General features: G+C 47.4%; 1 protein-coding gene across 29 annotated transcripts in view; it reads left to right on the forward strand.

Moving 5' to 3' along the window:
* Window positions 1–27,491, forward strand: part of tcf7l2 (transcription factor 7 like 2) — a 115,937-nt gene that overhangs the window by 75,174 nt on the left and 13,272 nt on the right. For 15 of the 29 annotated variants that reach the window (XM_020453616.2, XM_020453623.2, XM_031798964.1 and 12 more), the window contains 6 exons: window positions 17,057–17,189; window positions 19,094–19,196; window positions 20,443–20,517; window positions 26,155–26,292; window positions 26,465–26,651; window positions 27,163–27,270. In XM_020453616.2, the coding sequence (XP_020309205.1) occupies window positions 17,057–17,189; window positions 19,094–19,196; window positions 20,443–20,517; window positions 26,155–26,292; window positions 26,465–26,651; window positions 27,163–27,270 (744 nt within the window). Of the gene's footprint in view, window positions 1–2,236; window positions 2,581–17,056; window positions 17,190–19,093; window positions 19,197–20,442; window positions 20,518–26,154; window positions 26,293–26,464; window positions 26,652–27,162; window positions 27,271–27,491 lie in introns of those variants that run through there. The other 14 variants (XM_031798965.1, XM_020453633.2, XM_020453632.2 and 11 more) reach the window with 4 other exon arrangements.

Here is a 27,491-nt window from a genome sequence, read left to right on the forward strand (position 1 = left end):
TGTTTGTTCAAAATCTTACGCCTCAATGCATGAGAAGACTAAATATATTTTTTTGCAGAATATTTTTTTTCCAGAAGATGTTGGATTAACAGCAGGACTGAACTAATTGGCATGTTACCCGGCTAATTTCTCAGCGAGGTAGGCGAAGGTAAGAATGCTGGTGATTACGGCGCTATTTGTTTAAAACACATTTTTATTACGACTTGGTATTACTCCGGCCAGTCTCGATCAGAACATATGTGACTATTTAGACGTGATGTTTGATGTACATCCCAGATTGTACGTAGTGCATTTGAGACTGGTAGGAAAAGGTTCTCTGGTTTGAGCTGGTGGTTCTGATGGTTTAGGGAAGGGTTTTACTGGTTAATGTTGAAATGTTGGTAGCGGGTGGTGGTAAAGGCTGCATGTGTGGTCCATGGCAATCGGCACTGTGTCAGGCTCCGCGTAGAGTGCTGGAGGTCCAGGTTTTTGATGGATGTTTCATGGCAAATTTGTGCAGGAATTATTTACTATTCCGCGTCTGCAGCGCATTCCTCTTCATTCCAACTCATGTTAAAAATCACCCAGGAGAAAGTGTTCCGTGAGGATGGCAGTAATGTCCCTCATAATTCAGGTTCTATTCAAAAGGAGAGAAAAAAATTATACTTTTTGAATGTTGTCACAGTAAATATTTGTAATTTGTGGTTTCTGTCCTTTCAGTAAAAAACGGTAAAAATCATTAGTCAGAATATTTATATTTTCCTGACGTTCCTCCAGCTCACGCACAATGAAATCGTGATTCATTAAAAGTGTATTAATCTTGTCTCCAGGGAGGCGCCTTAAGATGATGTTGAGTCTTTTTCTTTAAATTGTTGTAGTAAAAAAAAACTCCCAGATTTGGTCCCTGTCAGTCAGAAATAATTGTGTGCTTAATCTTGTCCCTGATGGATGACTTGGAGTTCAGCAATGGGCCAGGTCCAATGACAAATACAATATTAATATTCATTAACTGCTTTGACAATGCTAATTTTGAAGCAGTAGTAAAGGGCCTTCCAAAGTTAGCGGCCAAAGCATCAGAGCTGCACAAGGTGGCAAGATAATTTACTGGTTTACTGAGCTGAATGCTTTTAAAGTCTAAGGAAGGGGAAAAAAGCTGGGTACCACAAACAAAATACAAGGGAAAAGGAAAAAGTTCAGACGCATTGGAAACCAGGACTGCGGAAGTAATACGATCAAGAGACGGCTACAACAATTTGACACCTCCGATGCCGCATCTTTGAGCTAATATATTTTTTTTAACAAAAATTTGAAACCAAAAAAAATAGCATAACATGGTAAGTCAGCACATTCTCGTTTTTGTTTAATCTTTTTGATCGTTTCAATTATCGCCATTTGAAGATCAATAGTCATTTTTTTCCTGCTATGGTTGAAAGGCTCACAGCGGTGGTATGGTGGATGGTCTGAACATGGCTTTAAGAGTGGGCTTCCTCTCTTCAAGCCACCAGTTGGCCGGGCTTCGTTTCCTTTCGCCAGTTTGCTAGGAACCCTACCGGCTTGTTTCGATGTATTAGTATTTTTGTTATTGTTAACGGCTGTTGTTAGCTTGTCTTCTGGCTTTGTTTGACTTTGGAGTCGGGGATCTTTTTTCTTCTCGCTTGTCTTTAGAGATTACAGGAAGACAGTAGAGGTTGCAAAGCTGTAACAGTGCGACAGGTCTTTTGTTAATAAATGTCTGGTTGGTCTTTTGGTGTCGTTGTATTTTCCCGGGGTCCCTTCATGAAAACCTGGGGCTATCGGCGGGCAGGACCGGGGGGCAACGTGGCCACAACACCACACACTCGCTGCCCGATCGGATTACTTCCTTTGGCTTTTTTGTTGTCGTTGTTTGTTGCCCTGTCTTGTTTTTTCATTTAGCGTTTTATTTCGTCCGACTCCTATTGAATGGAGCGTGGACGGCGTTGGGGATTCATGACATGACAAGGGACACTCCACTGCTTGAGTTTAGCCAAGTTAGGGCAACTCCGATAGAAAAGGCGAGTATCTTTATGTCTGCCAAGCCGCCGAAGGAAAGCCTCTCTCTCTCTCCCTATCTCTCACTTCTTTCTCTCACTTCTGTCTCTCACTTCTTTTTATTGTTCTTGCAACTTATCAAAGAAAGAGAGATGGACACGAAAGAGCTTATTAGGGGGGATATGAAGATGGGCCAGGGGGAGAGAGGGACTCCTGGGCAGATGCGAAGGAGAGCAAAGCTGCCTGAGTGAGTGTGTGTGTGTGTGTGTGTGTGTCTGAATGAGGGGGCTGAGTGTTTTCAGCCCGGTTTGGGGCGCTTGCTCTCTCCTCTGTCGGACCTGGATGTGCTTGCCATTGCTGGCTGGTGCTCCACCGTTCATTTTGCCTCTTCTTTGGGCTGGTGTGTTATTGACTCAGCCGATCGGGCGTTTGGTTAGCGAGGGGCTGTCGTAGATGGGGTGCTGCCCCCCAGTGGATTAGGGGATGACATGGTGATGGGCGTCTTGTTGTAGTCTGTGCACTGCCATGAGCGCCAGCATGCTTGTTTTAACCAGGAACCGAGCAGCATCCCAAATACAGCTCTTTTAAATGGTAAGACTTCAACATTATTTATTACCTCCTGTGCTTTCTTTGTTCAACTAATGTGAGCGTACTTTAAATCTGGCTTTAAATATAATTATTTCATTGGAGTTTGTTGACATTATTGTATGTCTTCCATTTGGCAATTTATAATCGTTTAGTTGCTAAGTGACAGGTTGAAAGGAAGTGTTTGATTGCTTTGTCTGACAGTCTGACAGGGTTTTTTCTAAGGCAACACTAATCTTAAATTATATGTATTATTTTGTCAAAATAATCATATTGATATTGATATTAAATCATAACAATTATGATTAAGGTAATGAAAACAGTGAAGTTCTCCGTACAACCGGACAACGTAATTACTAAATATCATGTATTTTTTCTTCAGTTCCTTCGAATGCATTTTAATATATATTTTTTTTCGATCTATTTTGATAGTTATTGTTGTCAAATAATTTAGCTTTTAAAAAATAAAAAATAAAAGTTTTAAATAATGAAACTCAATTTCTATTGTCAGTAGATTTTCTATTAAATCAATTATCATGGTATGTAGATTAGGAGCATCTCTTGGAGTTCATGCCAGTCATTTTCATTTAGTGTCCAGTCTTATATTCCTCAAAGTTAAGTCCAAATGAGTGGGATTTGTAACGGTCTCTGTCCATTGTTGTCTATTCCGGTGTTCTCTCTTTCTACAGACTCTCCTCTCGGTCGTTTCTTTTCTTGTACACGTTGTAGTCTAGTGCGAACGCCGGAGACAGTGGAGTGGGATGGAGGGTCTTTTTTATTTCTCTCTTTCTTCAGAGTCGTCTGTTGCCGTTGTGGCCCGGCGGATTGGGAGCTGTCCATCATTTGCGGGCGAACTGGCAGTTTACTTAAGAGAGGGCACATGGGACAAAGGAGGTCGCGGGAGTGTGGCGGCCGAGTTGAATGGAGGGAGGGAGGGCAATTAGCCGCCACGTTGTGAGGGGCTCATTTACTTGTCAAGCCGGAGCCTCGTTGCTTTTGTGGGAGCCATGTAAAGGACATTCCCAGGGCTTTGTTTTGGCATTAAGGGCCTCAGGACTGCCTGGCGGAGGCCAGAGGAGAGCAGGGGGGAAAAAGAGAGAGAAAGAAAGTGAAAAAACATATTGAAATAAAATAGTTTGATAAAAGCCATATGCTAGGTTTTTGTTGTTTCCGTTGTTGTCTTATTGTTGCTCAGATATTGAAATATACTGGACCACCTTTTCAGTTGGCCCTATATTTAAAATACATTTTTTAGATTCACTATCATATCACAAGGTAAAATTAAGTGACAATGTGTTTGGAAAATACCGTCGGCCAATTCCACCTATTTGTTTTGTCACTAAGTAATATTGCAATGATATAATTATAGATGTATTAGAAACCAACCTTTTATATTTAAAATGAAATATCGAATTAAACCTTGGCGAAGCAGGTTGTAGTGCAAATGAGTTAATTCACCCTGCGTGTTAATTGGTTTCTACGTCTCCGAGGTATGCTTGCCCTGGTCAAACGCCCTGGATGTGCTAAGAGTCTGCTAAGAGATGGGGTCAGGAGCATGGTTGTGGGGCCCGAATATTCAGAGGAAATGATCTCAAGATAATAACGTTTAAGAGAAGGAGTACAGTGAGAGCAGTAGGGGGTGTGGAGGCTTTAGGCCTGGTTGATCTCCTCACACGGAGAGGTCAGAAAGAGTTAGGGGTGGAATCGTCCATCCTCCCATCTTCAGTATTGTTGGACAGGAAAAAAACAGAACGAAAGCCCCATGCAGATGTCACGTCCGTGTCAAAGGGAAGACAAATACCTTTCTTTCTCGTATTCTCCTTCCCCCCCTGGAAAGTGGGGTTGGACAGGGGACTGTCAGTATCACACGGATAAGTGACTGTTGGCCACACTTTGCTGAGCCTACCCTCCCTTTGTGGATGTTGTCTTGTCTTGTTCTTTTTTTGTCCTCCCTCCCTCTCTCCTCTTTGTCTTTTTCCTCTTGCCTTGCTGGCTTTACCTTGTTGTAGCCAAAGCTTTTCAAGCCGCCAGTTCGACTCTGGGCATCCTGGATGGACCACTGAGCCCACACACACACACACCCATATATACACACACACACCCATATATACACACACACACACACACACATATACACACAGATACAAGCGTGCAATCTGGGAGTTGAGTAATAACACGATTTTGTTGTGTATATTTTGTTCTTGTTTGTTGCTTGTGGGAACACTTCTCTGCACTGCCGGGAAGCAGCACTTTATATTTTTTTTCTCGCCTCGGTTCGTGTTCTCGCTTTCATTTCTTGTGACCGGCACAAACTTTCCTGAGAGAGGAGGCTGCGAAGGGCTGCTGAGAGTGGTGGAGGGAGCGGAGGATTCCTCAGGCTGTTTTAGGGGAGGTACGGGATGGGGGGTGGGGGAGGGGGGGGGGCAGGCCACTAGGCCCCAGACCCTGAGCCCCATCCGTGGATCTACAGAGACATACGCTTGTGGTACCTCCAGTCACAAAACCCCTTGAACAACAGACCCGTCGTGTGGCGATGAGGATGCCTCAGTTTGAGGGACACGCACGTGCCCCACTGCACACGCTCCAGTACTTTGGGGGACGAAGAACTGAGGTCTAAGAAAAGACGAAGAAGTAGAAGAAGTAGAGGAGGAAAAAGCGGGTGAAGAAGAAAGGGAAGGCCGTGGTAAGGGAGTAGAAGTGGGAGGAAGGGGAAAGGGAAGGCCGTGGTAAGGGAGTAGAAGTGGGAGGAAGGGGAAAGGGAAGGCCGTGGTAAGGGAGTAGAAGTGGGAGGAAGGGGAAAGGGAAGGCCGTGGTAAGGGAGTAGAAGTGGGAGGAAGGGGAAAGGGAAGGCCGTGGTAAGGGATTAGAGGTGGGAGGAAGGGGAAAGGGAAGGCCGTGGTAAGGGAGTAGAAGTGGGAGGAAGGGGAAAGGGCAGGCCGTGGTAAGGGAGTAGAAGTGGGAGGAAGGGGAAAGGGAAGGCCGTGGTAAGGGCGTAGAAGTGGGAGGCAGGGGAAAGGGAAGGCCGTGGTAAGGGAGTAGAAGTGGGAGGCAGGGCAAAGGAGAGCAGGGGGTTATGTACCCGCGGGATGGCGTTTTAGCGGGGCCGGAGGAGAGGGGCGCCAGAGGAGGAGTCCTCGCCCCCGGGCTCTCCCTCCTCCAGCAGATTGGCTGCTGGCATCTCAATCTCAGTGGCTGGGTGAGTAAAGCACACTCCCCTGCCTCTCTTCATCTCCCTTTCTCTCAATTCCTGTGCTCCATCACTTTTTGTTTCCTTTGAACTTTGAGGATCAGATGATGGTTGGTGTGATTAAGGGGGGGCCAGGGGGTATTCCCCCTTACTGTAAGTGCAAGCTGGTGGTCATCTGCTTTAAAGAGTGCTTTTTCCTTTCAAATATTGTAACTCTTAACCTTTTTTTTGGTGTTTCTGTGTGTTTCTGTGCGGGGAGGGGGTTCTTGATCTTGATGTGTGTATGGGAGGTGTGTGTGGGGATGCGTTAATGAGCAGTGTACATTTACTGAAACAGTCTGAAAACAGGAAGTAGCAGCATTGGAAATAATTGTGCTTTTTGCCATTTTGTTTTTAAATCTATAAACAGTTATTTACTAACACATTTATATTTAAATAGTTATTTCAATATTGCATGGTTATTCCTCAACATATCACATCTCGTTATCCAGCTGAATAGTATTTCCTAGACAAATAATGACATGATTATGCTCACGTCTAACCATGGAATGTTAAATATAATTTAAATAACCCACAAATTATCATATTCCTCTGTTAATTTTGCAGTCTAATTCGAAATTATAATTGGCTCTTTCAACTGAAAATGTGAGGCGCTGATTGCATTTCAAAAGATGACAGAACTCGGTGTAGCTCTTGTGCTGCGTAGAGACACCTCTTCACCTCAGGTAGGAAAGCTCAAGAGATGTTTACATTTTAACGGGAAAGCATAAACACACACAGCATTCATGTTGCTCTTGTATAAACCTCAAAATTGACGACATTAAAATCAATGTCAGACAATTATTCATCAAAATCACATTGACAAACGTTTTGTGTAAGATATATTGCGGAATGTAAATTTGACAAATGAAAGACTTCGGTATGAAAGATTGAATGAAGAGAGATGGAGAATGAGAGCAAAGGCTTTTTGCCCAGATAACATTTTTTTGTTTGGTTTTGTGATCAGCAGCATGCAGCAAAGTGAATAGATTAAGTTTTAAATATACTGACTCGGTCTCTGGGGCAAGATGCTCTGGACTGGGCTGCTTTCCCCACTTTCTGGAATAGCATTTCTGATCGCCTGGCGCCTTCCTAAATTCTTTCATTTTTTCCCAACGCAGCACTGAGATCTTTTAATCTTACTGACAGATACTATTTTAGTGCAAACACGACAGTGAGAGTTGGTTTCACGTGTAAACAAAAGTATGTAATTAATGCTGTAGAAATGTTCCAGTTTTAACTACAATATGGTGATCTAATTGACTGTTTTACTGCTAACTGTGAGAGGGTAAATGTAGTTACTGGAAACAGAGGTGGGAAATGAGCATCACTTAGAGATTAGAATATTTTTTGCCTGGAAGGGGCACTCTGAGGAAGGGGAAGGGCCACTCTGAGGAAGGGGAAGGGGCACTCTGAGGAAGAGGAAGGGGCACTCTGAGGAAGGGGAAAGGGCACTGTGAGGAAGGGGAAGGGGCACTCTGAGGAAGGGGAAGGGGCACTCTGAGGAAGGGGAAGGGGCACTCTGAGGAAGAGGAAGGGGCACTCTGAGGAAGGGGAAAGGGCACTCTGAGGAAGGGGAAGGGGCACTCTGAGGAAGGGGAAAGGGCACTCTGAGGAGAGGAAGGGGCACTCTGAGGAAGGGGAAGGGCACTCTGAGGAAGAGGAAGGGGCACTCTGAGGAAGGGGAAGGGGCACTCTGAGGAAGGGGAAGGGGCACTCTGAGGAAGAGGAAGGGGCACTCTGAGGAAGGGGAAAGGGCACTGTGAGGAAGGGGAAGGGGCACTCTGAGGAAGGGGAAGGGGCACTCTGAGGAAGGGGCACTCTGAGGAAGGGGAAGGGGCACTCTGAGGAAGGGGAAAGGGCACTCTGAGGAAGAGGAAGGGGCACTCTGAGGAAGGGGAAGGGGCACTCTGAGGAAGGGGAAAGGGCACTCTGAGGAAGAGGAAGGGGCACTCTGAGGAAGGGGAAGGGGCACTCTGAGGAAGGGGAAGGGGCACTCTGAGGAAGGGGAAGGGGCACTCTGAGGAAGAGGAAGGGGCACTCTGAGGAAGGGGAAGGGGCACTCTGAGGAAGGGGAAGGGGCACTCTGAGGAAGGGGAAGGGGCACTCTGAGGAAGGGGAAGGGGAACTCTGAGGAAGGGGAAGGGGCACTCTGAGGAAGGGGAAGGGGCACTCTGAGGAAGGGGAAGGGGCACTCTGAGGAAGGGGAAGGGGCACTCTGAGGAAAACTTGAATGTTTTATGAAAATAGATCCTATCTTGCCAATAACAGTTATTGTGGACAATTATTTCATGTTGCCATGGTAATAACATCAGTTTGTGTTTGCGCTTATCAAAGTCCACAGACACACACACTCCAAGCATTCCCTCTTTCTCTTTCTCTCCCTACCTCCCACTCTCCTTGTACAGTTTGTGTTTTCTGCAAACTGGCACGTTTTGGGAGCGGTTCAGGGCCTTGGCAGACGCTTCTGTTTGCTCTGGAATTTGTGGGCCTGCGAGTACCCCTATCCATCACTACGCTGTCAGCCCCCCCAACTTCCCCTCCCTGGCTCATCCCCTACAGCTCATTACAGCCCGCAAGCCATTGTGACAACTCATCATATCATGACACAAAGGACGGAGAGACGCGCTAAGGCCCCCCAGGGACCACAAGGTCGCCACCTTCACATTTAGTCTTCAAATTGCCCTGCAAGGTGCCACCAAGCGGATATACAAGGCCAACAGCTTTTCTCTGTCCTGCTTTTTCTCTCCAGGGCCTCTTTCTCTCTGTCCTCCTCCTGTCCCTTTCATTCTGTCTCTCACAGGGCCCCTCTCTCTCTTTCTCTCTGTCCTCCTCCTGTCCCTTTCATTCTGTCTCTCACAGGGCCCCTCTCTCTCTTTCTCTCTGTCCTCATCCTGTCCCTTTCATTCTGTCTCTCACAGGGCCCCTCTCTCTCTTTCTCTCTGTCCTCCTCCTGTCCCTTTCATTCTGTCTCTCACAGGGCCCCTCTCTCTCTTTCTATCTGTCCTCCTCCTGTCCCTTTCATTCTGTCTCTCACAGGGCCCCTCTCTCTCTTTCTCTCTGTCCTCCTCCTGTCCCTTTCATTCTGTCTCTCACAGGGCCCCTCTCTCTCTTTCTCTCTGTCCTCCTCCTGTCCCTTTCATTCTGTCTCTCACAGGGCCCCTCTCTCTCTTTCTCTCTGTCCTCCTCCTGTCCCTTTCATTCTGTCTCTCACAGGGCCCCTCTCTCTCTTTCTCTCTGTCCTCCTCCTGTCCCTTTCCTTCTGTCTCTCACAGGGCCCCTCTCTCTCTTTCTCTCTGTCCTCCTCCTGTCCCTTTCATTCTGTCTCTCACAGGGCCCCTCTCTCTCTTTCTCTCTGTCCTCCTCCTGTCCCTTTCCTTCTGTCTCTCACAGGGCCCCTCTCTCTCTTTCTCTCTGTCCTCCTCCTGTCCCTTTCCTTCTGTCTCTCACAGGGCCCCTCTCTCTCTTTCTCTCTGTCCTCCTCCTGTCCCTTTCATTCTGTCTCTCACAGGGCCCCTCTCTCGTTCTCTCTGTCCTCCTCCTGTCCCTTTCATTCTGTCTCTCACAGGGCCCCTCTCTCTCTTTCTCTCTGTCCTCCTCCTGTCCCTTTCATTCTGTCTCTCACAGGGCCCTCTCTCTCTTTCTCTCTGTCCTCCTCCTGTCCCTTTCCTTCTGTCTCTCACAGGGCCCCTCTCTCTTTCTCTCTGTCCTCCTCCTGTCCCTTTCATTCTGTCTCTCACAGGGCCCCTCTCTCTCTTTCTCTCTGTCCTCCTCCTGTCCCTTTCATTCTGTCTCTCACAGGGCCCCTCTCTCTCTTTCTCTCTGTCCTCCTCCTGTCCCTTTCATTCTGTCTCTCACAGGGCCCCTCTCTCTCTTTCTCTCTGTCCTCCTCCTGTCCCTTTCATTCTGTCTCTCACAGGGCCCCTCTCTCTCTTTCTCTCTGTCCTCCTCCTGTCCCTTTCATTCTGTCTCTCACAGGGCCCCTCTCTCTCTTTCTCTCTGTCCTCCTCCTGTCCCTTTCATTCTGTCTCTCACAGGGCCCCTCTCTCTCTTTCTCTCTGTCCTCCTCCTGTCCCTTTCCTTCTGTCTCTCACAGGGCCCCTCTCTCTCTTTCTCTCTGTCCTCCTCCTGTCCCTTTCATTCTGTCTCTCACAGGGCCCCTCTCTCTCTTTCTCTCTGTCCTCCTCCTGTCCCTTTCATTCTGTCTCTCACAGGGCCCCTCTCTCTCTTTCTCTCTGTCCTCCTCCTGTCCCTTTCATTCTGTCTCTCACAGGGCCCCTCTCTCTCTTTCTCTCTGTCCTCCTCCTGTCCCTTTCATTCTGTCTCTCACAGGGCCCCTCTCTCTCTTTCTATCTGTCCTCCTCCTGTCCCTTTCATTCTGTCTCTCACAGGGCCCCTCTCTCTCTTTCTCTCTGTCCTCCTCCTGTCCCTTTCATTCTGTCTCTCACAGGGCCCCTCTCTCTCTTTATCTCTGTCCGCCTCCTGTCCCTTTCATTCTGTCTCTCACAGGGCCCCTCTCTCTCTTTCTCTCTGTCCTCCTCCTGTCCCTTTCATTCTGTCTCTCACAGGGCCCCTCTCTCTCTTTCTCTCTGTCCTCCTCCTGTCCCTTTCCTTCTGTCTCTCACAGGGCCCCTCTCTCTCTTTCTCTCTGTCCTCCTCCTGTCCCTTTCATTCTGTCTCTCACAGGGCCCCTCTCTCTCTTTCTCTCTGTCCTCCTCCTGTCCCTTTCCTTCTGTCTCTCACAGGGCCCCTCTCTCTCTTTCTCTCTGTCCTCCTCCTGTCCCTTTCCTTCTGTCTCTCACAGGGCCCCTCTCTCTCTTTCTCTCTGTCCTCCTCCTGTCCCTTTCATTCTGTCTCTCACAGGGCCCCTCTCTCGTTCTCTCTGTCCTCCTCCTGTCCCTTTCATTCTGTCTCTCACAGGGCCCCTCTCTCTCTTTCTCTCTGTCCTCCTCCTGTCCCTTTCATTCTGTCTCTCACAGGGCCCTCTCTCTCTTTCTCTCTGTCCTCCTCCTGTCCCTTTCCTTCTGTCTCTCACAGGGCCCCCCTCTCTTTCTCTCTGTCCTCCTCCTGTCCCTTTCATTCTGTCTCTCACAGGGCCCCTCTCTCTCTTTCTCTCTGTCCTCCTCCTGTCCCTTTCATTCTGTCTCTCACAGGGCCCCTCTCTCTCTTTCTCTCTGTCCTCCTCCTGTCCCTTTCATTCTGTCTCTCACAGGGCCCCTCTCTCTCTTTCTCTCTGTCCTCCTCCTGTCCCTTTCATTCTGTCTCTCACAGGGCCCCTCTCTCTCTTTCTCTCTGTCCTCCTCCTGTCCCTTTCATTCTGTCTCTCACAGGGCCCCTCTCTCTCTTTCTCTCTGTCCTCCTCCTGTCCCTTTCCTTCTGTCTCTCACAGGGCCCCTCTCTCTCTTTCTCTCTGTCCTCCTCCTGTCCCTTTCATTCTGTCTCTCACAGGGCCCCCTCTCTCTCTTTCTCTCTGTCCTCCTCCTGTCCCTTTCCTTCTGTCTCTCACAGGGCCCCTCTCTCTCTTTCTCTCTGTCCTCCTCCTGTCCCTTTCCTTCTGTCTCTCACAGGGCCCCTCTCTCTCTTTCTCTCTGTCCTCCTCCTGTCCCTTTCCTTCTGTCTCTCACAGGGCCCCTCTCTCTCTTTCTCTCTGTCCTCCTCCTGTCCCTTTCCTTCTGTCTCTCACAGGGCCCCTCTCTCTCTTTCTCTCTGTCCTCCTCCTGTCCCTTTCCTTCTGTCTCTCACAGGGCCCCTCTCTCTCTTTCTCTGTCCTCCTCCTGTCACTTTCATTCTGTCTCTCACAGGGCCCCTCTCTCTCTTTCTCTCTGTCCTCCTCCTGTCCCTTTCATTCTGTCTCTCACAGGGCCCCTCTCTCTCTTTCTCTCTGTCCTCCTCCTGTCCCTTTCATTCTGTCTCTCACAGGGCCCCTCTCTCTCTTTCTCTCTGTCCTCCTCCTGTCCCTTTCCTTCTGTCTCTCACAGGGCCCCTCTCTCTCTTTCTCTCTGTCCTCCTCCTGTCCCTTTCCTTCTGTCTCTCACAGGGCCCCTCTCTCTCTTTCTCTCTGTCCTCCTCCTGTCCCTTTCATTCTGTCTCTCACAGGGCCCCTCTCTCTCTTTCTCTCTGTCCTCCTCCTGTCCCTTTCATTCTGTCTCTCACAGGGCCCCTCTCTCTCTTTCTCTCTGTCCTCCTCCTGTCCCTTTCATTCTGTCTCTCACAGGGCCCCTCTCTCTTTCTCTCTGTCCTCCTCCTGTCCCTTTCATTCTGTCTCTCACAGGGCCCCTCTCTCTCTTTCTCTCTGTCCTCCTCCTGTCCCTTTCATTCTGTCTCTCACAGGGCCCCTCTTGTAACTGTCTTTCCCACATCCCATTGTAAATAAGAATGTGTTCTTAACTGACTTGCCTAGTTTTTATAATAAAAAAGACAGTTTGATTAGCCTAGTTTCCTCTTATTTATTTAAAGAATTTTGTAACTAGACTAATTGATAAACAATACATCATTAAAACATAGTTACTAACTCATACGTACCATTTGAACGTCAAATACCATTTGATATTTTCAGATCCAAAACCATGGTCAGTTGAACCATAGAGCACAAGGCAGTAAATCAAATCAAATGTATTTATATAGCCCTTCGTACATCAGCTGATATCTCAAAGTGCTGTACAGAAACCCAGCCTAAAACCCCAAACAGCAAGCAATGCAGGTGTAGAAGCACGGTGGCTAGGAAAAACTCCCTAGAAAGGCCAATACCTAGGAAAAAACCTAGAGAGGAACCAGGCTATGTGGGGTGGCCAGTCCTCTTCTGGCTGTGCCGGGTAGAGATTATAACAGAACATTTCCAAGATGTTCAAATGTTCATAAATGACCAGCAGGGTCAGATAATAATCACAGTGTGAAGCATTTTAGTATTTTCTGTATTTTAATGAAGTAGTGTATGTGTGTGTGTGTGTGTGTGTGTGTGTGTGTGTGTGTGTGTGTGTGTGTGTGTGTGTGTGTGTGTGTGTGTGTGTGTGTGTGTGTGTGTGTGTGTGTGTGTGTGTGTGTGTGTGTGTGTGTGTGTGTGTGTTAGCCATTCAGCAGTTGGAATTGCTGCAGGATACTTTGGTTCAGAATGAACATCAAGGAACAGCAGTGTATACAAAGTCAGAGAATTGTGTGTGTGTGTGTGTGTTTGTGTGTGTGTGTGTGTGTGTGTGTGTGTTTGTGTATGCGCTGTACTCAACAGCTCTCCCATGACTTGTCTCCTGCTATATTTCTGTCTATTGTAATGCAGGAACTGGTGAGATTGATTGAAACAGAAGGGCCAGGAAGTCAGCTTTGCTCCTGCCTTTGTAGAGAAACAGAGGGGCCAGGAAGTCAGCTTTGCTCCTGCCTTTGTAGAGAAACAGAGGGGCCAGGAAGTCAGCTTTGCTCCTGCCTTTGTAGAGAAACAGAGGGGCCAGGAAGTCAGCTTTGCTCCTTCCTTTGTAGAGAAACAGAGGGGCCAGGAAGTCAGCTTTGCTCCTGCCTTTGTAGAGAAACAGAGGGGCCGGGAATTCATCCTTTGTAGAGAAACAGAGAAGATACTCCCACGTAGTTCCTTGGTGTAGTGTTGCGTGCTTTGCATAATGTTCCGCTTGTTTTGAGGAGCTGTGTTGTGATTCCATCAGTGCCTGTTGTCCGAGGGTGTAAAAAGCAGGCGCTTCACTGGGGTCTGGCTTACACAGATAGAGCAGGGCTTGGATTCACTTGAATGGAAGTGGAAGGCGTGTGTGTGTGTGTGTGTGTGTGTGTGTGTGTGTGTGTGTGTGTGTGTGTGTGTGTGTGTGTGTGTGTGTGTGTGTGTGTGTGTGTGTGTGTGTGTGTGTGTGTGTGCAGTGTGTGTGTGTGTGTGTGCAGTGTGTGTGTGTGTGTGTGTGTGTGTGTGTGTGTGCGTGCAGTGTGTACATTGTAGGCTCTATTTTATTTTCTAGAAGCAAAAATGTATTGTTGATCGAAGGGATATGGTCTGCACCTGCAAAACAAAAAGGTCTGAACTTCAGGTTTGATTGCTCTCACACCAGTAAAACAAAACACATAATCCTGCTTCTCTCCACGGATGTTCCACTAGAGCTCTGGGAATGTGTTACAGTCCAGATGGGCTCAGCACTGTAGGTGGGATGGCCCACCTGCTCTCTCTCTGTGAGTGTGCAGAAGCTGAACTCATGAGCTTGTCAGGGATGTCTGGACTCTTGGCCACGTAGAGGTGTGTGAGTCGACTTGACCCACATGGAAGTTGCAGAGAATCACTCGTGCACACCGCTCGCTGCACACCTAGTGTGAGCATATCACAGAGAGTTGTTTTAGAATAACCGCACGGAGAAACAATCATTAGAAAGAATTCAGAATGTGTTTATTCTTTGGACTTGATACAGCCCAGCTTTCTCTGTTAGGCAGCACACCTCCCTCTTTCCTGCTCCCTTCCTGGGGTGGCTCTAACCCTCCCCTCAGTGAGACAGAGAGAGGCTGGCCGCTACAGTAGCCAAACAGCAGCAGTGTCCGCGTGGACCCAGAAGCCACATAAACTGGAGCGCTTGTCTTGGCTATTATTTACCTGGCTCTGCTCGGGGCTTCTGAAATGGAGGCCTGTTAGCCCCTGAAGTGACTGTGATGTAAATCGTCTGTCTCTCTCTCTCTCTCTCTCTCTCTCTCTCTTTCTCTCTTTCTTTTCCTCTTTTGCTGTCTGTCTCTTCTTCATTCTCTCACCCTCTCGCTCACTCTCTTTCTCTCGTCTCTTTCGCTGGCTCCCTTCCTTCCTTCCTTCCTTCCTTCCTTCCTTCCTTCCTTCCTTCCTTCCTTCCTTCCTTCCTTCCTTCCTTCCTTCCTTCCTTCCTTCCTTCCTTCCTTCCTTCCTTCCTTCCTTCCTTCCTTCCTCCCTCTCTCTCTCTCTCTCTCTCTCTCTCTCTCTCCATCCATCCATCCATCCATCCATCTCTCTCTCCCTCTCTCTCTCAATGCAGACTCAGTGGATGGGCATTTTAAACTGTCTCTCAATGGAGAGGGCCCTGGACAAAAGAACTCATTTAAATGGCCACTAAAGCCTTTCAGCACAGGGAGAATTGACAACATTCTTTCACATCATTACTGAGGGGGGTAGAGGAGGAGGGGAAAGGGGGTCAGGAGGAGAGAAGGCCGTTTGGGGAAACCAGTACGCTGCTCAATGGCAACCTTCGTCAGCAGTGTTTGGCAGCTGTCATCTCCCTCAATATTTATTGAACTCTCCATTCTAGATTTCTAGATAGGGGGACTGTGGGGGAGAAACATGTTGATTTGTGTCTTGTGTTCATTTTAACGAGGCGTGTACCTCCACCCCCTCCCTCTCTCTCTCTCTCTCTCTCTCTCTCTCTCTCTCTGTCTGTCTCTCCTTTCTCTCTCTCCAGTCTTTTGAGCTCAGGGCTGAATGAGTCCCCAGAGTCTCTCCATGTCTCCCAGTAGTCCTACTGGGTTCATTAATCTTTCATTGGGACCATGGCAGTGGGGAATGCTCCCTCCCTCCCTCGCCCCCCCCCCCTCCCTCTCTCCCTCCCTCCCCCTCTCCTCTCTACCCCTCTCACAGCCCCACTGAATGGGGAGGTCTGGAAGGGTACTTTACCCACTCCAGCCTGGTACAGTCCAGACCAACCCATTTTACCACCCACCCTGGGTATGGAACATTGTAGGGTCAGTTGGACTGGTAGTCAGTCTCATAGAATAGGCCATTTATCTCATACAGTGCTCACAGTAGGCTCAGCCAGCGTATGGAGACGATGATGGCTTTTCAGCATTAAGCTCTGCACACATGTCTTGCCTAGGGCCCTCGGCTTTGCATTTGTATAGTTAAATGGGCATAGAGTCCATGTATTTTCCCTCCCTCTCCCCCTTAAATGCATTTCAAAGTCTGTTGGAAAATTGCCATAGCCAGGCTTTGGGTTGGTGCCTCACCATGGTTAGGGTAGCTAATGAGTGTTTGGACTGTTAGACTGGAATATTACCCACACCCCCGTTGCACCTTCATTACTCCCTCCCTCTCTACACACACACACACGCACACACACACATACACACACACACACACACACACACACACACACACACACACACACACACACACACACACACACACACACACACACACACACACACACACACACACACACACACACACACACACACACACACACACACACACACACACACACACACACACACACACACAACCCAGCTAGCTCCCTGTCTCCTTCTCCCCAGCACACATCAGCCATGTTATCGTAAGCCTGATTAGTGATGCCTCTTTGACTGCCTAGGGACGGAATAGAATATCGGTTGAAGAGCAAGACCAGCTCACCGCTAGTGGTTTGTACCAGAACACTAATCTGGTTAGTGTGTGTGTGTGTGTGTGTGGGTGTGGGTGTGCGTGTGTGCCTGTGCCTGGAGAAAAGGGGGCTAAGCTCTGGTTATCACAGGGCCCATAGCGGAGAACCCCTCAGCTTAACTATCATCTTTTGGTAATTGAAAAAGGGGCCTGCGTCATTTAGTGGTACAAAGAACAGATTACATAGCTAAAACTCATTTGGCAAATATGTAGAAATTGATTTATTACAACATCCCCCTATCCCTTATACCTCCCCTCCTCCTCTACCCCCCAAAACCAGACACTGGGGGAGACAGAGCGAGGGGGGGTAGAGATCAGAAGGAGGAGAGGGAATCAGTGGGATAAACCACTAAGGGAGAGTGGGGGGATTGGATGGCGGAGTGTTGCTGTCTGCTGTTACAATGGCTGTGGATTTTACACGCGTTTGGTTGAAGCCCCCTTGTCATGCAGCCCCAATCCAAATCTAAAATGGCAGCACTGCATTTGAGATGGTCTGAGTGTCACCCCAGACGTGTTGTTAATTACCAACCACACTATTTTCACTTGGCTCTGGCGGTTTGGCTCTCCGAATGGGTTGATCGTTTGATAGCTCTCGTTTTTCAACAGCTTTCTGAGCCATGTTAGAATTGTCCTGTAGGCGCCTGCAATCTCTACCCCAAATATTAACATGCACTTCTCCTCTCTCTCTCTCTCTCTCTCTCTCTCTCTCTCTCTCTCTCTCTCTCTCTCTCTCTCTCTCTCTCTCTCTCTCTCTCTCTCTCTCTCTCTCTCTCTCTCTCTCTCTCTCTCTCTCTCTCTCTCTCTCTCTCTCTCTCTCTCTCTCTCTCTCTCTCTCTCTCTCTCTCTCTCTCTCTCTCTCTCTCTCTCTCTCTCTCTCTCTCTCTCTCTAGTCTAATAAAGTCCCAGTGGTACAGCACCCTCACCACGTGCACCCGCTCACGCCTCTGATCACCTACAGCAATGAACACTTCACACCGGGCAACCCCCCTCCGCACCTACAGGGAGATGTGGACCCCAAAACAGGTAAGACAGACTACACTACACTACACTACACTACACTACACTACACTACACTACACTGGGGCCCAGTTGCGAAATGGTTAACATGGTTTGCAAATGATTAACTCTCCAGCCACTCAGTCCTCAAATCCAAACAGTGATATTCCAGTTATTACCAGTTATTACCAGTTATTACCTGCAATAAACATTATGACCTAATAGGGTAACTTACTTTCAGTATGTTGTACAGTGGTAAGTAATGCTTTGAAAGGTGTCTGGTTGTTTTGTTAGGGTTTTGGGGTCATAATGGTTGTCCTCACAAAGGAGCTATAATAACGACCCTGCTGCTGTTTAATGCGCCAGCTAATGGCCTTGCTTAATTGAGCTTAGTGTTAAATGAATGAACAAGCTATATTAAGGCCTCAGCACTGGATAGCAACGGAAAGCAAGTAGTGTGTCAGTCAGAGCCATTATGTCTATAGAACTAGGTCCTACAGCAACATGTTTGGAACCCTTCTCAGCATCAAATGCGGAATTAACGATCTATAACTTGTGATTACTTTTTTACATTTTTGTTCACAATTAGTTCGCCAGTGAGGGTTTTTCTACTTTCTGGATGCACAAAGTATTCTTTAGGTACCCTGTCACTGAACAACGTCTGCTTTCCACATATCCGGCTCCGCCTTGTTGCTTTGGGTGTGACACACCCCGGCAACATACAGGCTGTGGATGGATTCATGCGGCCAGGTTCAATTTCTGCAGAACTCTTTATCTGGGTCCACTGTGGCCATATCGGGGCACCACCCAAAAGGTGCTGCACCGACATGCAGGCCAGGCAGGCCCCCACTGTGAGAGAATGCACCGGAGACAATAAAAGTTCCTCTGCTATGCTGTCTGCCAGGGGAATTCAAACACTTCCTTGTCGCTGTTGTTGTTGTTCCTTTAACGCTCAACACCAGAAAAATGGAAAGGCCATCATTTCTTTTGCTTTCTCTATTTCTCCTTTTTTTGGGGGGGTCTTGAGCGAGTTCTTTTCTCGCCAGACCTTTGGTGGCTTGTGTGCGTGTTTTCTTTGCCCGTCAGCTGCCACAGGAAGTGAAAGCGACATTGGCAAATGTGTGATCGTTTCGCCCTCTGTGCGAGCTGTCCTTATGTCGGACGTCTGTCACTGTTCGTCTTTGTTAAACATGAAGATGAATAGTGGAACATAAACACTTGTGCTAAAGAGAAGCAGGAGACCAAGGGCCCCTGTTTATAAGATCTACTTCATAATGGCATAGGCATGTCATAACAGGTGTCATAGACAGTCATAAGAGCCGTGTCAGTTGAAGACAGCTAGGCTAATACAACATGTAACACGGTACATTTGGGTAATGAAACAAGCTGGTCATGAATAACACGAAGAGACGGTTGTAACATCACTTCATTCATGCTTACGACAGTCAGATAACTTGTTGAGTTAAGCTCTACCTGCAGCCCTCTAAAGGAACAGATGTCAATTTCATCAGTATGAGACTGTACACATCGTTTGTTATGTTAGCTTCTAAACCTCAATTATCACACGTTGTTAATCCTCTCATTCAATAGGAGACTAATGTGACAGGATCATGTTGGGGTAGTCGTCCCCCCCCCCGTCCCCCCCTCTTTCTTTCTCTCGGTCTCTCTCAACATGTTATGCCACTGTACCGCCTGACTCGGAACAGCTTTGATCAGGCCGCGTGATTTAGCACTGCGAACATGCGGGCGCAACCGCACCTCCTCCTCCCACCCAGCTTCCAGTGATGTTGACTTTGTTCAATTGTGAAACTCACAAAGGATTCATTTAACACTGACTTTTATTTTGGTTGGGGGGAGGGGGGGGGGCTGCGATGTTGTGAACAATTTGATAACTGTTTGCCCCTCTACCCTTTCTCTCTCTTTCTCTCCAGGAATTCCAAGGCCTCCACAACACCCAGACATATCTCCCTATTACCCTCTCTCACCTGGTGCTGTCGGCCAGATCCCCCATCCGCTAGGGTGGTTAGTACCACAGTAAGCAACCTTTTATTACTCTCCTTAATTGTACGTAGTTCTGTCCTTGTTCTGTTCTTGTCTATTGATGTTGTGTATTACGTCATGTTTCCTGTTTTGTGTTGGACCCCAGGAAGAGTAGCTGCTGCTTTTGCCACAGCTAATGGGGATCCTAATAAAATACCAAACACCTGTCATTAAGCATGTTGTACTACTCCAAGCATGCGCTGGTGTTGTTTGTAACTATGTCTAGATGTAGATTAAGAGCATTAAGTTCTGTAGTACATTACGTTGTCAAATCAGCATCTCTAATGTAGAAGATATAACGTAAAATAGTTCTCGGTCAGAGGCCATGTCTTCTGGTTTGTTGTGTATGCTAATATAGCTTGGTTTCAGTATTTTCCAGACTGGTAACATTATAAGCAGAGTGCATAGGGAAAGCTCTGTATCCACTTATCTCAAACGGGGTCCTCTCAATTTTGATCAGGCACTGATTTCACTCCTAGCTGACCACATTGCAGAGAGAATAGTTAAGTCTCCCTCTCTACTGCAGTCTCCAGTTTATACATTCAAGCAATGGACTGACTCATGGGCCACAGAAGCACACTGTGGTTTCCTAAACCCCCCTCCAACCCCAACTTTGTGTCGAATGCTATTTTGCATGTCTCTGTATTGTCCAATTAGAGCAATGAACCGTGATTGCCCGTATTTTACCCACAATTCCACATGGGGGCTATCCCTGGTTGACTCTTGTCAGCACTTGTTAATATGACAAAAGACTACAAATTAAGCTCTGTTAATTTAATGTTTTTCTCACCGCGATCTAAATACCGGGAGAGGTCCCGAGCGCAGCCGCGGCACCCTTTCATTTGCTGCACTTTATTTTGGTATAAATTTACATTCATTATTGTTTGTCTTTAGATGTGTAGACCTCAATTAGCGTGATGGCTCCATTAAAGAGTTGCGCTTCGTCTTCAATTATCACAACAAAACACCTAGTTTCAGCTCGGGGGGGAAGGGGCCCCCTCTCCGTCGACACCGAGCGAAGGGTTATGAAATTTAATTAGCCATTCGTATCAGATTTGTGGCATTCAAATTGTTCGGAGTTTGCCTCTCCTTTGATCCGCACTCTGCAATCCCCTAGATTTTAGTCCTGATCAAATGAGAATAAAGAGGCCTGCGATCGGGGAGACGGAGAGGGCTTTACCTCCTCTACTTCCATCAACCATGTTTCTTTACCTCCCTCTCTTCTTTGTCCTTCTCCTAGGCAAGGTCAACCTGTTTACCAGGGTTTTAGGCACCCCTACCCGACTGCGCTCACTGTCAACGCATCCATGCAAAGGTGAGTTGAGCCTTGGGAGATAAACACACACACACACACACACACACAGGAGGAGGCTGTGACTCGGAGAGTGCACACTCCCGTCTCCACGCTCAAAAGGGCAATCCTCCAGTGTCCCCCACTAATGTGTTGAAATATTAATTATATGTATCACTTTCGAGCTAATGAGGCCCCTGAAGAACATTTACCCTAGCTGCATGTCAGGCACATCTGTAATGGACGGGTCCTTGCTGCTAGTTTTTAAACAACCAGACACGTTGATATGTAAACGTCTATACACTTACTAGGAGAGAATGATGCATGCTGGGGCTTGACCCTTGGTTAGTTCTTTGTCGGGCCCATTAGGGTCCAGCTCAAGGGGAGGGCTCTGGACACAAGTGAACTGGGAGGGGGGGGCACAAATGTTTGTTGTTGTGTTCTTTTTTTAACTGGGCCTTTAACCGGGGACTGTGCTATACTACTCTGCATTGTTGTTGCTGCGTTATGTGTTTTTAACTGGGCCTGATTCTCCCAATACTCTGTATTGTATGGAATGTGGGAAGAGTTAACTGTGGATGACAAGTACCCCGTGATTTGTGTGGCCGCTCTTTCCCCATGTCCCTCTCCCCCAGCCCAGAGCAGTATTCACAGGCGTTTCAGTGCAGGCAGCTAGAGAGTTTGGAACTAGGTACCAGGCCAAACTTCAGCTTTATTACAGGCTGATTGGAAAAGCAGCTCCTGAGGGTCGACTGTTCAAACCTCTGTGACGTTGATGGATAAGTGTGAGCAAGGGAGGAAAGGAGAGAGAGGGAGGCCTCGAATGGGGTATAGCAAGGTTAATGTTGTGAAATAGAGTGTTTTGACATTGAACACGTTTCCTGTGCCCTCGGGTTACTCATCTCTCTCTCTCGCTCTCTCACTCACACGCATCTTGAACGCTGCTTTTGATTCAAATCAGAATAGCACATTCACACTGTTAAAAAAAAGAGGATATGTTAGCCAATAGGTTGTCCTCTTTCTTGGTTAGCCTTACATTGAACATGTATATCTTCACATGTATTCACAAACACTTACGCATTTAGGTTGATCGTTTTCATCATCACCTTGATCCAGACAAGCTCATGGCTTTAGTAACTGTTCACTGTAACACAGGCTGGTTATAGCAGGGTTATTATAAAGGCTCTCATTTATAATCGCTACCCATCTATTGGATCCCTCTTCCACTCCCAGCGACTCCCTTAAAGCAGACGTTGCCCCCCCTCTCCCCAGCCCAGCCATGGTTGCCCCGCTGTCCGGTGCAGTCAGGGTGTGTCTGGTTTCTGGTAGAGCCGGGCAGCCAGACTAACCGAGGTTTGGCAACGTCTAGTGGACCTGTGCTTTAAGTGACAGCTAATTCAGCTCTAATGACGGCCTTTACATTGTGATCATCTTATTTCCAGCGAGGCTAATTGAATCTGCTGGATGGGGGCTAGGGGGATTGGCTGTGGGGCTGGGGAGAGCTAATGCATTCTGATGAGACCTAATTGAATTAGCATAGCTGAATAGGTGGAGGTCTCCGTCTCTGGAGAAAGGGGATTTAGCACGTCCTTGTTAAAACTGCAATGGGGGATTTGACAAAAAAATATGGCCATTTGGGTTGTCAAAGGCGTAGATAAATGGTGCAGAGTTGAAAGGTTTGGATAATTGTGTATATGACAGGGTTTCGGAAGCAAAAAAATGTAAACAGAATTAGAGAATTGTGTCTTGGCTTTAAAAGGGCTTTCTTGCTTAAATATGCCTCAAGACATCCAGTAGTCATGAAGTCCAGTCCATGTCTAATAATCAAATCATATTTTATTGGTCACATACACATATTTATCAGATGTTATTGCAGGTGCAGCGAAATGCTTGTGTTCCTAGCTCCAACAGTGCAGTAATATATATATATATATTTTTTTTAAATATTATTTTTACCCCTTTTTCTCCCCACTTTCATGGTATCTATTTGGTAGTTAAAGTCTTGTCTCATCGCTGCAACTCCCGTATGGACTCGGGAGAGGCGAAAGTCAAGAGCCGTGCATCCTCTGAAACACAACCCAACCACTGCTTCTTTGACACAATGCCCACTTAACCCGGAAGCCAGCCGCACCAATGTGTTGGAGGAAACACCTGGCGACTGTGTCAGCGTGCACTGCGCCCAGCCCACCACAGGAGTCGCTAGTGCGCTATGGCCAAGCTCTCCCCTAACCCAGATGACGCTGGGCCAATTGTGAGCCGGCTTATGGGACTCCTGGTCACGGCCTGCTGCGACAGAGCCTGGACTCGAACCAGGACCTCTAGTGACACAGCTAGCACTGTGATGCAGCATCTTAGACCACTGCGCCACTCGGGAGGCCCAGTGCAGTAATATTTTACAATTACATGAGGCCTGAGTGATAGAGATGTCCTGGTCCTGTATTTCACTGGGTAGCCAGATCTTAACAAGATAACAATCCCCTAGTGCCACATACCGGCCCGATTAGGATGCAGAGGGTGAGTCTCGCTTTCGTACATTGCACCCCCTCAATGAGCACCTACATCCAGGACCTGTTAAAAAGACATTCTCTGGAGGGAAAAAGGTGAGCAGGAGAGAGCAGAGTCAGTGGACGGAGCAAATGAAAATACATGATTTGAATAATGGGGTTGGAGCCATACAGGTCCTTCATATCTGGCAGGCCTGTGTGTGACACATGGGAGGAAGTGTAGGCCTCTCACCCCCTGCCCTTTGATGTGTTCCTCCCTCACCCCTCTCTCTCTCTCTCCCTTCCTCCCTCACCCCTCTCTCTCCCTTCCTCCCTCACCCCTCTCTCTCTCTCTCTCCCTTCCTCACTCGCTACCTCTCAGACCTGTTTTTTTTCTGCGGAAGGGAAAGTGCGCCGGGGCGAGTCATTATACATTAACCAGGCACAGGGATACCGCCTCGCATTGGCAATTAAATGGCCCTGGCTGACACTGGGCCTCCGTTACAGCCAATGACCCACTCCCATCCCTGTCTTTCAGATTGAGACGTAGGAGCTTGGGGGTTGGGGGCTCCCTCTCTCTATCTCTCTCCCCCTCTGTTGGCTAAATTGGGCCACGGCGCTGTTCTGTGCTGATGAGGCTGGATGATGCCCCCGCACATCAAAGGGATGGCCGTCATGTTTAAACCATAACCTGGGCCGCGCGGTGGCAGCTGGAGGGAGGGAGGGAAGTTGGGAGGGAGTGAGGGGACAGGAAGAAGGAGGAAAGTAGAGAAGGAAGAACATATATATATTTTTTAAATGCACAAAGAAAGGGAGAAGGAAGGAAAAAGAGAGAGAGTAGGGGAAATGCAGCGGCCTAATGATGGCTGATCTGCAGCCACTGTCCCCTCAGCAGATGACATGGCACAAACACAAACGTGTCAATGATGAAGAGAGGAGAAGGGAGGAGAGAAGAGCAGCAGGAGCAAGAGAGAGAGAGAGAGAAGAGCAGCAGCGGGAGAGAGAGAGAAAACACACTCCCCAGAGATCGCCTGCAACAGAAACTAGTTGTTCCTGGCGACCTGATGCTCATCATTATATTCTGGCTCCAAGCCATGCAGCCAGACACATCCAGATAATGAGCTGTTAAAGAAGAAAAATAATAAATGATTCCTCCTTTTTCCCCCTCCTTCATCCTCCACTCTTTTTCTACGATTTGTGTACGTACGGTCATGCGTAGCTGGGGCATATATATACTCTACACTCACATTCAAATAATCTTACATAGACATAATTACTCTCACTCACTCATCACACACACAATTGTGTTGCTCATTGCTCTGTGAAGTGAATCCATATATGCGGGTTATTGCCCTCAATCAGTGTAGCTAATGATACTGGTGTTACGAAGATGTCGAGTAGGGGGATAAAGAATAACACCATTAGTAATCCAGATCTAGCATGAGGCCCAATGGAATCGAAGATGAGGCCCAGTGTAATCTAGCATGAGGCCCAATGGAATCTAGAATGAGGTCCAGTGGAATCTAGCAACGAGGCCCAATGGAATCTAGAATGAGGCCCAGTGGAATATAGCATGAGGCCCAATGGAATCTAGAATGAGGCCCAGTGGAATCTAGCAATGAGGCCCAATGGAATCTAGAATGAGGCCCAGTAGAATCTAACAATGAGGCCCAATGGAATCTAGAATGAGGCCCAATGGAATCTAGAATGACGCCAAGTGGAATCTAGCATGAGGACCTCAAGGCCATCAGACTGTTAAACAGCCACCACTAACATTGAGTGGCTGCTGCCAACAACTGACTCAACTCCAGCCACTTTAATAATGGGAATTGATGTAAAATATATCACTAGCCACTTTAAACAATGCTACTTAATATAATGTTTACATACCCTACATTATTTATCTCATATGTATACGTATATACTGTACTCTATATCATCTATTGCATCTTTATGTAATACATGTATCACTAGCCACTTTAAACTATGCCACTTTGTTTACATACTCATCTCATATGTATATACTGTACTCGATACCATCTACTGCATCTTGCCTATGCCGCTCTGTACCATCACTCATTCATATATCTTTATGTGCATATTCTTTATCCCTTTACACTTATGTGTATAGGGTAGTAGTTTTGGAATTGTTAGCTAGATTACTCGTTGGTTATTACTGCATTGTCGGAACTAGAAGCACAATCATTTCGCTACACTCGCATTAACATCTGCATGTGACAAATACAATTTGATTTGATTTGATTTGACCAATGGAATCTAGAATGAGGCCCAGTGGAATATAGCAATGAGGCCCAATGGAATCTAGAATGAGGCCCAGTGGAATATAGCAATGAGGCCCAATGGAATCTAGAATGAGGCCCAGTAGAATCTAGCAATGAGATTCTAGATTCTAGAATCTAGCATGAGGCCCAATGGAATCTGGAATGAGGCCCAGTGGAATCTAGCATGATGCCCAATGGAAAGCTAAGGCCTAGGAGCTGAAGATGTTTAAACATCAGTTTTGACATCAGCTTACACCACAGATTGGCATAAGACCCCACATACCTGTAGTTTTCCACATTGTAAAGGGGCCAAGACATCCTGGAACTTGTATTTGTCATCCACAGTCCGGAGAAGGGTGGCAGCACTAAACACTGACTTGCCATTGGAGGAAGACACTATTTTGGCTCAGCTATAGAAGCATGTGAGAACTTGTTAAAGCCTATTAGAGTTGAAGTGTCTGTATGGGCCATTTTGGCAGAAAATGACTGTCCTGTCCTTCCATTTGAAACTCTTCCCACTTCAAAACAAAACAGCTCTCATTTTTAAATTGAATACTATGAAATATGACTCGTGATGTGTAGTGTGTGTGTGTACTGGGTAACTGTTTCCATGTGATCGTGAGATACAAATTCTGTGATACTCATGGACCGAATCCTTTCTTGATATACGCGTGCGAAACTCAAGCTTTTGTGTAAGTCATGCATTGAATCTCAATGACAGATTTGCACAAAAATACAACATTCCCGCTCGAACCTCAAGTTAGGATTCGGCCCTATACAGCCCTGCAACATGTGCACGTCTGTATGAATGCTCGAGTGAGCATACTCTGTCTCTGTTTGTGTCTACATGTGTCCATCTTCCATTTCACACGTGTCCACTCTGACGATTTACACAGTTTTCTGTCCTCCAGGTTCCCTCACCACATGGTCCCCCCTCATCACAGTTTGCACCAGACCGGCATCCCCCACCCCGCCATCGTCACGCCCAACGTCAAGCAAGAGTCCTCCCACAGCGACATCGGCCTCAACAGCTCGTGAGTACACACATCTGCACACACACACACACACACACTCACCTCTGCTTATTTTTTACCGTTGTAAACTAAACGGCAGTAGAGGAAAGCTTGGCACTGGTGTTGTTGTTCTACATTCTACCATTACAATAAGCTGTTTAATACCAATTCTGGGTATTTGCCAACCATACAGTACTATACTGTACACACTCCACAGGAAACACCAGGACTCGAAAAAGGAGGACGAGAAGAAGAAGCAGCCCCACATCAAGAAGCCGCTGAACGCCTTCATGCTCTACATGAAGGAGATGAGGGCCAAGGTGGTGGCCGAGTGCACGTTGAAAGAGAGCGCCGCCATCAACCAGATACTGGGACGAAGGGTGAGAGAGAGAGAGAGAGAGAGAGAGAGAGAGAGAGAGAGAGAGAGAGAGAGATGGCACTGCCATAGACACAGACTCGCTCATTTTACACATACAGCTTGGTAACTCCCTGTACAAGGGACTATGCATAGGGCAGGTAGCCTAGAGGTTAAGAGCGTTGGGCCAGTACACCAAAAGGTCGCTGGTTCGAATCCCTGAGCTGACTAAGTGACAAATCTGTTGTTGTGCTCTTGAGCAAGGCCCTTAACCATACTTGCTCTGGATAAGAGTTTCTGCTAAATGAATAAAATGTCAAATGAAAATATCCACCCCCTGTATGGTTTAGTTGACTATAGTCCTGCTACTGGGTCTGGTAGACAAAGGCAACATGTCTTAGTTTGTCTCTACTTCTCACTGCTCTTGACTGAACACTGTCTTCTTCTACTGTTGACACTTTTTGCACTCTTCTCTTTCTATTATGTCCTTCCCTCTGTCATCCCCTCCCTCTCTCTTTCCACGTGTCTGTCTGTAGTGGCACGCCCTAACGCGAGAGGAGCAGGCGAAATACTACGAGCTGGCCAGGAAAGAGCGACAGCTTCACATGCAGCTCTACCCCGGCTGGTCTGCACGAGATAACTATGTAAGTTTTTAAGTTTTCAACACGTACCTCCTGTACTTCTCCTCTCCACAAGGACGTGTGTCTGGGATGAGTGCTCTTACTGTTCCGTCTGAGCTGAGAGCTCACCTCGCTAGCAATGCCTGTTGACTGCTTCCCTAGACACCTCAGCAAATGGAATCTACAATATACTTTACAGTAGATTTGCCGGGCTGTATAGAACAGGGTCTAAAGTCCCTGGAATT

Source organism: Oncorhynchus kisutch, linkage group LG20 (genome assembly GCF_002021735.2).
Source record: "Oncorhynchus kisutch isolate 150728-3 linkage group LG20, Okis_V2, whole genome shotgun sequence".
NCBI classification, from domain to species: Eukaryota; Metazoa; Chordata; class Actinopteri; order Salmoniformes; family Salmonidae; genus Oncorhynchus; species Oncorhynchus kisutch.